The sequence below is a fragment of the Carcharodon carcharias genome, chromosome 15 (genome assembly GCF_017639515.1).
Source record: "Carcharodon carcharias isolate sCarCar2 chromosome 15, sCarCar2.pri, whole genome shotgun sequence".
Lineage (NCBI taxonomy): Eukaryota > Metazoa > Chordata > Chondrichthyes > Lamniformes > Lamnidae > Carcharodon > Carcharodon carcharias.
In genome coordinates this window covers 34796479-34810706 of record NC_054481.1, presented here as the reverse complement: position 1 = coordinate 34810706, position 14228 = coordinate 34796479, and the positions used below count along the sequence as shown (strand labels likewise).

Here is a 14228-nt window from a genome sequence, read left to right as displayed (position 1 = left end):
ATTCAGTAATCTAATCCACAAAATGGAAACCAATATATTTGTCACAATATTAATTGGGTTTTATTCTAAATTAACAATAAAGCAATTCAGTGCACCATAAGGTAAAAGGCAGGGAATTTATGGACAGTCCAGTCTACCATTAATATATTTTGTTGAATTTTATGTAATTAATCTTATGAGTACAGTCGGCACCTAATTCATGATTACTTCATTTATTTAAGGAAAAACTTCCTTATCATAAATAGACAGCATCTTGTTGCAGATTCAGCCTGAACAGTGTCCTTGATTGACATCCCTCTTCAGTTTTCTTCCCTTTCCTCCAGTGTTCCTGTCTTGTAGGTGATCATTCCAACTGGGTATTTATTTTATTTGATGCTAATCATCATTCTATATTTTGCCCAAATGGCCACTCTCCATGTAGGAACCTAGACACTGAACACTGGCTAGCTGTATGACCATTGGGAGCATCAAAGCAAAACTTGACACTATCTTTTCCATAAGTCTACATCGGAATTTTTCAGCAGGTATCACGACAGCAATATGGCACAATGGCTCTAGTGGATTTTCTTCTCCAGGTTCCTGGAGATCCTTTCTTATATCTGATTATAATGAGTTAGATATCCAAAATGATCTTTTGGTCTTTTTTCTAATCATGCTCCTCTGCCCTAGAGTGGAAGTGACTTTTGGGCCATTGCATTTGATCTCTACATGAAACATACAGCAGCTGCACTGTAAAATAAATGAGGCAGAAGAAACTCTAAGTTAAGTGCTGTCAGCTCTAGGTTGCAGCACAATTCTTAATTTTACTTCTGTTATTTGAGGTTTTCTTTTTGAGAGTAGTGTTGTATTTTTAGTAGTAAAGCTCAGTAGGAGCTTCACAAGCCTTTAAATTCTGAAACGAAAGTTGTGATTGCACAAGGTCCACGTGAACAACAATTTTGTGCTGTTGTGGAATCTGTCCTGCAATGCAAATGAACCAGTTTACACAGCAGTAGAAGAATTACTTGAACAAGTCTAAATATAAAGGCAGCATCAACGCAATACTAAGATAAGTAGTTGAATTGCTAATTGCAAATTGTTTTAAATGCATCTATTGGTATTTTTCCTGTTGTACCTGTGTTGCCAAAATGGACCACCTTGACCAGACTGAAGCTTTTCATATTCTGTGATTGATTGCTTAGAATGTTTATGAAAAAGTATAGCAGAGTGATTCTCTAAGGCAAGAGTGGATGGAATCTTACATAGTGTGCGGAGGCAGCTATGGTGGCAGGTAATGCAGTCCCCCCCTCCACAATGAAAGCCTGACGGCTATGGCCACAAATAATTTTAAAATTTCCTTACATCTTCAGAGAATGTCTTCACTTTGAGGTACCCTCACATTCTACCTGTCACGATTGCACCCATCTCTCCAGGTGGAGCTTGTGGACCCCTTGTCTTAAAAAAGGAATCAAAATGGATTGGCACAATAAGCTGTTCAGAATATTATAACTGATGTAATATGTCATGGACATGAGGGGGTTTTCTTTTAAAATAGCCTGATTTCTCCACTCATTACCCATCCATAAACAAAGGTGTGTTTGATTTTTGATTTCCCCCTTTTATGAGTGGTGGCTTATGTTCCCCAACCCTTCAATTAGGAGTGATCCAATCCTCTATTAATAACCCCACAGCATGCTCGAGATAAGGTAAAATAAGAGGGTTGGTTTATTTTACACATGCACACAAAACCCTGGAAAGGGGTTTCGCAAGGCCCGCTCCATTTTACAATAAAATAGAGATTAGGGAAAGAAAGGGGCTCAGGGCAGAGACCACAATAAAAATATCAATTGTGGTTTCACATGAGTCCAGAATCAGACTCCAATGAAGAATTATTTCGCTGAGTTTGGCTGGCAGAAGACTGTTGGTGTAAGATTCACTTTTCCAGTGATATTGATGTCCTAAGGTGAAGTAGGCACACGGAGATTGAATCAGTTCTGTCAGCGCTAGTACAAAATCTTCCCAGTAGAGTCAGGTTAGATGGGGACCAGTCATCCGTCCAGGCCAGAGTTTGCTCCTGTGCGGCCTGCCCGTCAGATGTTAAACAGCAGACTGAAGATGGAATCCGAAAGCTGTATAAGGAAAACAATTCAAACAGCTAAAGTCTCGGTCCTGTGACAGGGTGGTTTTGGATTGAGCTATTCAGCTAACGAGGCCTCTTGTTAAAACCCATTGTGTTTTGGGCAGGTAACTGTGGAACCAATAACATAATGTTGGAGATGAGTCACAAATAGCTCTGCCTTTGGCCATAGCTGGCTGCAGACATCTCATCTATCTTCTCTGCTGGCTTGACTGGAATGTTTTATAATGCATGGAATGTTACATTCCAGGGGTTTGATGTGTTAGCCTTTTTCCATGTTTAAACTGCTCAGAAACTTCCAGAATTACCATTATGTGGACAGTGATGGCCATTTTATCATTCCAGCCATTTGTCCATTAAAAAAAAGAATAACTTTATAAAGTAGCCAGGATGATATAGACATATATTTTCCTCCCTGTCTCCTGGACAGAACAAATAGCTTATAGAATTTAGCAAGAAAGCTGTTGCACCAATGTATCCAAATCATTTCAGTGGTTAAGGATTCCCAAGTTGCTGAAACAGAACTTTCCTTTCCCCTGGTTAGAGACTTCCACCTGCAAGCTTTACTGCCACATCAAACTGTAATTTACAAAAAGGCCATAGTACCAATACAGATCCATAGTACATGCAACCAGGAATGAGGAAAAAATGCCTGATTTCCCACAATCACCTGCCAAATAAGTGATGCAATATTGAATATGTTTACATCTTAAGTTATGACAAGCCTGTGATCCATTGCATCATCAGAAAACCATGTATCATAGGACTGTTCTTGAGTTGTCAACTGTTTCTTGAAGCTGCTTCCTAATTTGCTAGTTTTCTGGATTGACACTTTGACACAATGTAGCCTAGTGTGAAATGTGAGCAGTGATAAATATGGTTTTGGGATATCACTTCTTCCTGCAAAACTCAGCAAGCCAGATTTTTTGGGCAGTTTTTTTAGTAGTAAGAGCCTCATGAATAAGCCATAACAGGACCCATTCCAAAAAATCTATCCAGTTTCATTTTGGCCATGCAAGATACAATACCAGTGATTCATTGATACCTTGCTGATGAGTAATATTCAATAAAAGTTCTGTTTTTTCATAAGTCTGTTAATTATGAAAAGGAACCCAATGTTAGCCCTTTCCATCAAACATTGGAAAGGTCAAAACTTGGGCAAATCAAACTGAAATATCCTTAAAACTTATTTTGCCATCAATTAACCATATTCGAGGAAGGAATGCAATGATGGCCTCATTTCACTAATCTATTTTCTCATAGAAATGATTCTGTACCGGCTATTTGTTAGTTTAAAACTTGGATTTTGTGGGGCCTGAATGTCTGTCCAAACCCACCATTTTTGTAAAATTAGGACAAGTCAATGCTATTTTGACATAAGCAATAAATAACTTTTCCACAAAAATGGAGTGGAAGAACAATCACATTTAGGTATAATTTCAATGCATTTACTAACAATAGGGAACCTGGCCTATTGACATCATATATTGGAAAAACAATTTTCCCAGTGTGCAATCCCAAGACCTTAAAAGATTTTTTTTCCCAAAGGTGGCATCATATAAAGAAATCTCAGTAGCCAGATGCATCATATATGGACATTTGTGCATCTTGTTATTAAGGAGTGGAACTAGCCAAGTATTCTCACCATAAATTCTATGGATGTCTGATCTATTTTAACTATTATAAATCTTTAGAAATTTCTCTAGCAGTGAGTTTATAGCAAGAAAATTTGATAAAGCTTAATTGTAACTTTCTTTTCAGGCTAAATTTTACTTTGAGAAAAATGGACGTTACGTGTGATGCATATGATCATTTTCGACTGTGTTTGGCTGACTTGAAAAACATCAACGATGGGAAAACTAACTTTATTGTGGAACCCATCAAGCTTACTTTTCCACAGTTCCTTTTTTATGAGCGAGTGGAACAATTGGTAAGTACTATTAAACTTTGAGGGGGGAATGGAATAATTCAGTTCTGTGGAACTTAAATTATTGATGTTTTGATTATTGGCATTCTGATTATCTGTGGCAACTTTGTACAAGCTTTTTAGATTTCAAATTGGGAGAGCAACAGGACACTGCACAAGTGTGACAATTTATATTGCTGTTACAAGCTTAAGCTTATGATTTATCAATTTTTCAGGCTATCAGTTTAGGTTAGAGAATTGAATGAAGTGTGAAGGAGGAGAAAACAAAATATTGAGAAAAAGAGGAACCTTCCAATAAAATGGAACAAACAACTGGCAAATAGAGTCATAGAGTAACAACAGGAAATATTTAACTGGAGCTGAAAAGGGAACAGATCAAGTATATTTCATCAAGGTGGAAAAAATTTGAATTGAAGACTGACAGTCAATGGCAAAGTAGGGGGATAAAATCAAATTTGCAACAAAATAGAATCTTTTAGCACTTACAGGACGAATAATAAAGAAAGCTGGCACTATTATTAAAAAAAGAAAAATCATAAAAGAGATTAGGAAGGCTAAAAGGATGTAGGAGAGGAAATTAGCAGAAGTAAATGATAAGGAGGGACTTGGTACTAAATCACCAAGTTGTAGGATGGAAGCTCCTTCCTAACAACACTGGGTTTACCCATACCACATGAACCATACAGCGGTTCAAGAAAGCAGCTCATCACCATCTTCTCAAGGGCAATTAGAGATGAGTAATAAATGCTGGTCTAGCCAGTATTGCCCACACCCCCATGAACGAATTTTTTAAAAGGGAGAAATTAATTGGAGATTGCAGTGCAGTAGGAATACAACCTTAGGCCAGAATTTTCCCATTGGCGTGTGGGGGCGGACCCCACACACCGCAAAAAATGACGCATAGTGACATCGGGCGAGTGTCCCGACGTCACCGCGCACCATCGCGATGTTTAGGCGGGCGCGTGATGTTCTCCAATGCACACCCGCCATTAATTAATTAGTTAAGGCCCTTGAGGCAGCAATTGTCTGCAATTTTTCGGGACCCGTGTGATCTTCAGGATATCACACGGGCAGAACAGACAGGTGGGTGAGAGACATTTATATAAACCTCATTCACAGGCGGGATAAGGGGAATGAGTGGGGACACGAATGTTATCTTTCAGGTGTTTAAGTGTGAAAGTTACTGATACTTGCCTGTGTGAGCAGGAATACTTCAAAACTCTTCACAGCTGATTGGACAGGAGTAAAAGCCTTCAGATCAGGACAGAAAAGATCACTTTTGGGACCTGCAGCTTTCAGGAAGCCTTCCGTTAGCCTGGGAATGGGAGTTGGGCTCTCCACTGGAGGCACCTCCTCTGAGGAGGAAGGGAGAGCCAGAAGGGGGAGGAGGCCAGGAGTCCACATTCAGCCTCGAGGGGAGCCACCTTTGAGAGGACAGACGCAGGCACAAGGGGCACAGAGCCAACAGGAAATCCAAGGCAGAAGGGGCCGCAGAAAACACCACTATCCTGCTGCCAGGGTATACTGGCGGCGAAGCAGCTACCTCAATATGTCTGAGGTGCAGTGCCAAAGGAGGCGTTGCCCCTCACGGGAGACAGTCACCTCCATCTGTCAGATGATAGGCCCTGATATCTGTGCCAACTGTATGGGTGGGCACCCTATGCCAATGGTGCTAAAGGTTACAGCTGCCCTAAATTTCTATGCCTCCGGCTCTTTTCAGGGGTCAGTGGGTGATCTCTGCAGTGTGTCCCAATCAGCAATCCACACTTGTGTCAAGCAGGTGACAGACGCTTTGTTCAGGTGTGCATTGACTTTCGTCCACTACTGCTGGGACGAGGCCAGCCAGGCTGAGTGAGCCAGAGGCTTCGCAGCGATTGCTGGATTCCCCCGTGTCCAGGGTGCAATAGACTGTACACATGCGGCCATCAAGGCACCAGCAGGTGAGCCTGATGCCATCGTCAACAGGAAGGGCTCCCACTCCATGAACGTGCAGATAGTGTGTGACCACAAGCTGCAGATTCTGCAAGTCTGTGCAAGGTACCCAGGCAGCTCCCACAATACTTACATACTCAGACACAAGTGCTGAGGCTCTTCAGTGCTCCAGCAAGGCTAACCCTTTTCTTCTCCGCCGATGCTGCCAGACCTGCTGAGTTTTTCCAGGTAATTCTGTTTTTGTTTTAGATGGATGGCTGCTGGGTGACAAGGGCTATCCCCTCAAAAGATGGCTTATGACGCTTCTCTGCCACCCAAGAACAGAAGCTAAGCAGCAGTACAATAGGAGCTATGCCTCCACAAGGGCTGTGGTGGAGAGAGCCATCGGTCTTCTCAAGATGCATTTCCAATGCCTGGACCAGTCGGGGTGCACTCCAATACCCCCCAGATCATGTGTCGCTGATAGTGGTTGCATGCTACACTCTCCACAATCTGGCGCTGGAAAGGGGGGACACAGTGGATGAGGAAAATGTAGACACCGTTGCTCCAGATGCACACGATGAGTCCAGCAGTGAGTCCAAGGATGAGCATGTACAGGAGAACACTGAGGGGTTAGACACTGACCTGGGCAAACTCCATGGAGGCAGGGACACCCAGGAGGCTTTAATCCAAAGAACCTTCAGCTAGCCCATCACAGATGGACCAACACACGCCAGGACTGCAGGCTCCTTACTTGATACCTGAGTACTAAATCTGGCTGGATGGTAACATTAACTAAGGCCCTTGTCAATAAAGTTCAATGTCAAACAACTCACTCATAATATCATGGGTTCCCGTCCACTTGCAGAAATAAGGAATCACCCTGAGGCATGGCAACATATCAAAATTTATTGAGAGGACAAATGTAACTTCATAAACCATAAAAAATATGTTGGACATCACACAAAGCCTTCAATAAACTACTATGGGCCGACATAAAAACACCAGTGAGAAACCCGTGGTGTGCCTAAGATGCCTTACATTTATGCTTACAGGTGCTACGTCTAGGTACTGTCCTTTCGCTGGCATTGGCATCTGAGACAGCCTGCTCACTGTGCTGTCCTGTTGGTCTTGATGACCTTGACGGATGTCCTCTGGCCTGTGGAGTCTTTGATGGCCCTGCCTGGGAGGGAGTGGCCAGTCCCACAGCTGGCATCTCCCCAGTCGCCGCAGCCTCATCGGATGCCATGGTCACTGGCAGAGGGGCGGAGGAGCTGCTGCCCTCATCCTGAGTGCCCTGAGAGGAGCAGAGACGACAGGCAGCTGGTGCGCCGATGTGAGGTCGCTTCGGATCACCTTGCTCGCCATAGGTGGATGGATACTGAGCTGAGATACTTGGTGCCCAAACCATCTCCCACATGGCAATGACCAGCTGAGGTCAATTCAGCTGTGAGGGCTTGCAGGTTGGAGCACAACCCCAGGAGGCCCCGATTGTTCTCCTAGAGGAGCGTCTCCACGAGAGTCACCACTCTCTCCATGGAGGAAGCATGACACTCAGCCATAAGCTCACTGCATCATTGATGCTCCGCGGGGACTCCTCAAACACAGGCACTATGCCACACACAACCTCATGTATCTCTGCCAGATCTTCCCACGTACCCCGCTGCACTTCCAGCGTTTGCTGCCTCACGGATGACTCCAAAGGCACATCATCACCTCCACCGAGCATGTGCCTGGTCCCCAGCAGTCCTCCGACTGCCAGCATCCTGGGCACTCTCTGTCCGCTCCTCAAGCAAGTGTGAAGTGTCATCACCACCATGCCCCGAGACACTAGCCAAAGATCTAATTCCCACCGAGGTGCCAGTATCTGCGCTAGTACCTGCCTGGCAGAAATGGTGTGAGGCTGGTGAGTGGATTTCCTATGAGCCCTCAGGGGTGAGAGGTGGCCCCTCTGCCTCCTCCTTCCCACCCTGCTCTGGTGATGCTGAAAGTAAGAACAAGGACATTTGATTAGTTACAGTGCAAACAGTGTCAAGTTGCATGCCGCTCCCCTGGTTCATTATGCGCTCATCCTTCCATAATCAATGGTCAACCCATGTTGCTAACTTCAGTCACTGAGCATTCAGCAGTACCATGGCTTTTGGGACACACATGGTGACCTGAGTGCTTGCCAAACATACCTCCCTGTGGCACCCCAGCCTCACTGCCTCCGGTGGACCTGGGGGCATGGCATCTTTCCAGATCCATGGCCTGCTGCGCAAAAGGTCTCAGGATTGCCAACTGGGCCTGGCCTCCGCCAGTCCGCATCCGCTCTGTGGAATTGTGCGCAGCCTTCTCCTGAAAAGAGAAGAGCATTGATTAGTCCAGCCTGCATCTGAATTATCATCACATCCTTGCCACTCCAGCCATAGTAGGACACTGCAGGACTCCAGTTTTCCTTTACCCCGCAAATGCTGCACATGCACCCAAAGAAATCAGGGCTGACCCCCCTCCCTTTGCCCAAATGCTGCCTCCTTCACATGTGGCACCACAAGGTGTTACTTTGCAAAGCAAGGAGGCACAAGCATGTGGAGCACAAACGTCAGCAGATGGATTGGTGCCCTGCCACCTGGAAGCTCCCCTCCCAGCATGTTAACACCCTGACTTCGACATGCTTCCCAGTTCCAGCACTCTGCCTAGGTGCAGACCCTTGACTTTCACCCCCATTCTATACTCTGGGTGTCACTATCACACATGCTGCGGGTGCAGAACAAATCCTAGCTCAGCCCTCTCAGGACGAACTAGGCCTAGGCAATATCTGCTGGCACAATCAGGGAGGGTTACATGCCATGAAGGATTCAATGCCTTTACTGTATTCAGAGTTTTGGAGGGGTGCGGGGAGAAGGGTGATGGCTGTATTAAGTGACCTCAGCCAACATTGGTACTCATACTTCCCGAGCACAGGAGGTTGTTGAATCTTTTGCAGCACTGGAGCCATGTGCGCCACACCACATCATGGGAGCTCTCACTCTTGGTCACCTCCTCCCATGCACGTTTGGTCAGGTGGGGAGGCTTCTGCCTCCCATCCCTCAGAATCAGGCATTCCAGCTGCACTGCCACCTCCTCCAGGAGGGCAGCTAGGCACTTGTCAGAGAAACGAGAGGCACACTGCCCCATTGGCCTACCCTCCAGACTTGCGTGATGCACAGTAGCCCTCTGCTGTGCTCTTCTCCTGGCCATTGCGAGCAGCCTTGCAAAGGCTGTCAGGCCTTCATTCAAATAGGCCACCGGGTCGCTATTAGACCCGGCGGTCTGTGCATGCCCACCACCGCCTGCCCACTCCCGCTATCCTCGGATGGGTAAAATGGCAGCACGGACCCAGTCGTGGGCAGCGATTGGATCCATGCCTGCTCCTGCACTGCCTACCCAACGTGGGATTAATTCTCCCCTTCGAGTTTGTGTACTGAGAAGGGAGGCATTGCGTACTAAAACACAGATAATGCTGACCATACATAAGTCGTTGGTTATGCTGCAGTTAGAATATTCTGTCTAGCTTTGTATGTCCTATTTGAGAAAAATATAAAGGCCATGTAGAAAGCATGCTAGCTTGGAGCCCTTCAAATGAATGAAGAAAAAAAGTAGGGCACTTTTCATTAAAATGAAGATTAAATGGAGATCTGATGGTCAAAATTATGAGGGTCTTTGATTAAGTGAATCAAGAGCAACAATTCTACCTGGCAGGAAATGAAAGAACTTACATTTATATATTGCCTTCCATGGCCTCAGGGGGCCTCAAAGTGCTCACAGCCCAGTCCAGTTCTTTGTAACTATTGTTTTGGAGGGAAATGTGGCAGGCAATTTGCACAAAGCAAAGTTCCACAAACAGCAATGAAATAAACAAGTCAGTAACTAAAGTAAAGTAAAAATTTAAGATTATCATCACAAAACAATAACTACTGTTTGGATATGAAATGCCCCAGCAAAAACCGTATCAGGAGCAGAATCAATAATAGATTTTAGAAAGAAAAATGTATAAATAGTTGAAAAACTGAACAGAAGAAAAACATTAAATGATATGGGAAAAGGAATTAAGCGCATGGCTCCTTTTAGAGAGTTGACACAGGTGTGAAGAGTGGAATAGTGACCTCAGCAGTTTCTGTGATTCTTAGTGTCTTTCCTCATCATATTTTGAATTCTTTGTTTTTAAGTGTTTGGAATGAATGACTTTTGAAAACAAAAGGCAAATTATTATTGGGGAGTAATTAGTGTGTGCATGCTTGTGCTTGTATTGCGCAAGTGCCACACGTAGGTACAAAATGCCCCCCTCCTTCATTAATCTACAGAAACAGATGTCCTCCATTGCTTCTCAGAATTGTTCTAATTATAGCAACTAGTCTTGTGGCCTCAGCGGAACATTAAAACCTTATCAGTAGAGTATACCATATTGTACACATGGTTTAATATTCTTATCCTTGTAATTGTTTTCTTATTCATGTGATGTGGGCATCACTAGCTAGGCCAGCATTTATTGTCCATCCCTAATTGCCCTTGAGAAGGTGATGGTGAGCTGCCTTCTTGAATCGCTGCGGTCTATGTGGTGTAGGTACACCCACAGTGCTATTAGAGAGGGAGCTCCAGGATTTTAACCCAGTGACAGTGAAGGAACGGCAATATATTTTCTGGTCAGAATGGCGAGTGGCTTGAAGGGGAACTTCCAGGTGGCCATGTTCCCATGTGCCTGCTGCCCTTGTCCTTCTAGATGGTAGTGGCTGTGGGTTTCAAAAGTGCTGTCTAAGGAGCCTTGGTGAGTTCTTGCAGTGTATATTGTAGATGATACACACTGCTGCCACTCTGCATCGGTGGTTGAGGGATTGAATGTTTGTGAAAGGGGTGCCATTCCAGTGGGCTGCATTGTCCGGAATGGTGTCCAGCTTCTTGAACTGCACCCATCCAAGAGAGTATTCCATCACACTCCTGACTTGTGCCTTGTAGATAGTGGACAGGCTTTGGGGAGTCAGGAGGTGAGTTGCTTGCTGCAGGATCCTTAGCCCCTGACCTGCTCTTGTAGTCACAGTGTTTATATGGTTAGTCCGGTTCAGTTTCTGGTTAATGGTAACCCCCAGCTTGTTGATAGTGGGGGATTCAGCAATGGTAATGCCATTGAATGTCAAGGGACGATAGTTAGATTCTCTCTTATTGGTGATTGTCATTGCCTGGCACTTACATGGCATGAATGTTGCTTGCCACTTGTTATCCAAGCCTGGATATTGTCCAGGTCTTGCTGCATTTGGACATGGACTGCCTCAGTATCCTGAGAGTCATGAATGGTGCTGAACATTGTGCAATCATCAGTGAACATCACTTCTGACCTTATGATGGAAGGAAAGTCATTGATGAAGCAGCTGGTTGGGCCTAGGATATAAATATCATGGTACAAATATTGCTGTCAAAATTAATGAGGCTAATAGTAGTGGGTATTATTTATGTTGAAATTAAACAATAACTTTAGGCAAGGGCAGATGCGTGTTTAAACTCGCAAATTGAAAGTTCCTGTTGCAGATGCACTGCTAGATCACTAGCTTCACAAAAGCATTGCCTCAGTGTCCAGCTTCCCATTCAAATGCATTGAGTGGTGTAAAGTTCCAGTAGTTGTCTGACAGATATAAAGTAAATTAACCACAGAAAGTTGTAATTTCAAGTCTAAATACCCTTTTAATTACTGCCTCTCCAGCACTGAAAATAATATATTACAATGTGGAGTATCATTCCTTCAGGTATTGATTGTTGGAGATTTTTTTTAAAAGTAAAATTTAAGAAAATTGTTTTTCTTTTTCTTTCAGTCAATTTCTTTGCTTCTTTATTGTTCTTGTGTAACTATTCATTTTTTAAATATACATTTGATATTGAACTTCCCCATTCTATCTTACAATTACTACTTTGTCTCAACTTACAATAAGCAATGATAAAATCTGACAGAGGTTACAAAGAGAATAATTTACTCAATTCTAGGGATTTTGTTAATTTAGCATAAAATAGTTGTCAATTTCCATGATTGCTTCTAGATTAATAGAATTCTAAAACATCAGGCTATTTGAAATGCAGTTGTATGTGAGATGTGAATGCTAGGGTTCTTGAGGGGTGAGTTCCAATGATCTCATCTTTGTTTTTTATAAGTTCTGAGGAAAAAATTGAATATTAAAGCATTCTTAATAAGTACTTTTTGGTTTAAGTACTTTTAGGATTAAACCTATCTGAGTATTTTTCTAATATTCGCTTTTCGGTTCAGAAACATTGTGTTAGAAAACACAATAATATATGCAAGACCAAATGGCATGATTTTTGCAGAGGGGCAACGTGAAATGATAAACACATTCAGGCAGAAGAGGCCCAGCTATGAAAGCTGCCATTGCTTGAATTCCAATAGCCATCTTGAGGTAGTGTATTACCAGTACTCTTACATACATTTTACATAGCCAAAAGGGTTATGATATTTATACATGCTTGCAAGGAGATATCACAACTCGCATATGTCAAGTGTGATATATTTTATACAATACTAATTCTTCAGTTTGCTTGCCTTTTGTTTAAAAGGCATCGTGTATTTTCATTTTCAATAGCATATTGATTTTTTTTGTGGTTTTCCTTTCAGGAACTGTGGAAAATTATTGCTGAGCCACTTAGCAGCAATACACAGCAATGAAATGGTTATTGTAATTGAAGTGCATGCAGAGGAGTGTTGCTCATTGCTGTAGCTTATTGAAGACTTTAGCAGAAAAACCATGCCAACTGTTTATATGTTAAGCTGCAGGAACTGCCTTACATTGTTCAATACTGTATCGATAACCGTAGCATGGAAATTACTTTATACAATGTTCATGGATGAAAAAATGTGTTTATATCACTTTCCTCAGCTGTTTTAACAGGTACTGACGTGCATAATGAATATGTCAATGTCTCCAATGAAGTAGAGACAGAAGAATTTTATACTGTGAAAATACTTAACACATTGTATCAAATACCTCCCACTAATTTAATCAACATTATCCTGTTATTGTAAGAGGCCTTCCATCTCTAAAATAACAGAGAAGAATTTGAAATTAGCATATCATTATGAAACATTTCTCGCAGTAATATCCATGCTAAAATCTTTACAAATAAAATGTTTTTCCTTTTCACATTCTTACAATTCCCATTCTAAAAAAAACCACACAACTAAATATTGTATAAAAGGAAATGGGGAAATTATTTTAAACAAAATGGATTGCAGTTGCTGGTAAACTTTTAGCGTATTGAGTCCAAGCACTTAAGCATTTAATCAAACAACACAAAAGAAGGCCATTTAGCCCATTGTGCCGTGACAAGTCTTTGATAGAGTTATCCAATTATTCCCACATATCTACTCTTTCTCCATAGTGCTACAATTTTCCCTTTTCAATATATATCCAATTTACTTTTGAAAGTTACTATTGAGTCTGTTTCCAAACCCTTTCAGGCAGTGTATTCCAGATCATAATGACTCACTGCATAAAATAAATATAGCCCCTCCAGTTCTGTTGCTAAATACCTTAATTATGTGTCCTCTGGTTATCAAACTTCTTGTCAAACTGTATTTCAAACAGTTTCTCTCTATCTAAGCCTCTCATACTTCTGAAAAACCTTAATTAAATATTCCCTTAACATTCTGTGTTCTAAGGAGAACAATCCCAGTTTCCTCTAATCTCTGCAAAAAATCCCTCACCCCTGCTGCTAATCTAGTAAATGTCCTTTGAACCCTCAAAGGCCTTGACATTCTGATGCAACTGCAGCTAAACATTTAACTATTAACTGAATGCTAAATATAATTTATTGTGATTGAGACTACTTTAAACTGAGATGTACTCTACAAATATATTTAATGAATGCAGTGTGGTCCTATTTTGGTAATAAAGGATTTTTTTAAAAGGCAACAATTTGTATATGTCTGTTGCATTTTTTTTCTTACTGCTACTACACTTAATATCCTCTCTTCGGCTCATGGCACAGAGATCATTTATTTCAATGAAGTGGGAAATTTAACATGCCATGAATTGCTGCCATCTGTTTGAAACACATAATTCTAAATTTCTACTTTTAAATGCTCAGTATCTTTGTCAGTTTTTAGTTGCCATTTTAATGGAAATTTTTAACACTGTCTGAGGTAACTTTCCACAGTTTAATCTTTAATCTTGTATTTAAGAATAGTTATGTTCTTAAACACCCACTTTGACATTTTAAAAATGTAAACTAGTCACTAACTGAGTGTCATAAGCGGCAATT

General features: G+C 42.2%; 1 protein-coding gene across 3 annotated transcripts in view; it reads left to right on the top strand.

Annotated features, from left to right (window-relative positions):
- The window catches only part of mettl22 (methyltransferase like 22), a 49076-nt gene extending 35197 nt beyond the window's left edge, over positions 1-13879 (top strand). For all 3 annotated transcript variants that reach the window (XM_041205752.1, XM_041205750.1, XM_041205751.1), the window contains exons 11-12: positions 3878-4046; positions 12583-13879. In XM_041205752.1, the coding sequence (XP_041061686.1) occupies positions 3878-4046; positions 12583-12633 (220 nt within the window). In that variant the 3' untranslated portion in view covers positions 12634-13879. The remainder of the gene's footprint in view (positions 1-3877; positions 4047-12582) is intronic.
- The last annotated feature ends 349 nt before the right edge of the window (positions 13880-14228 follow it).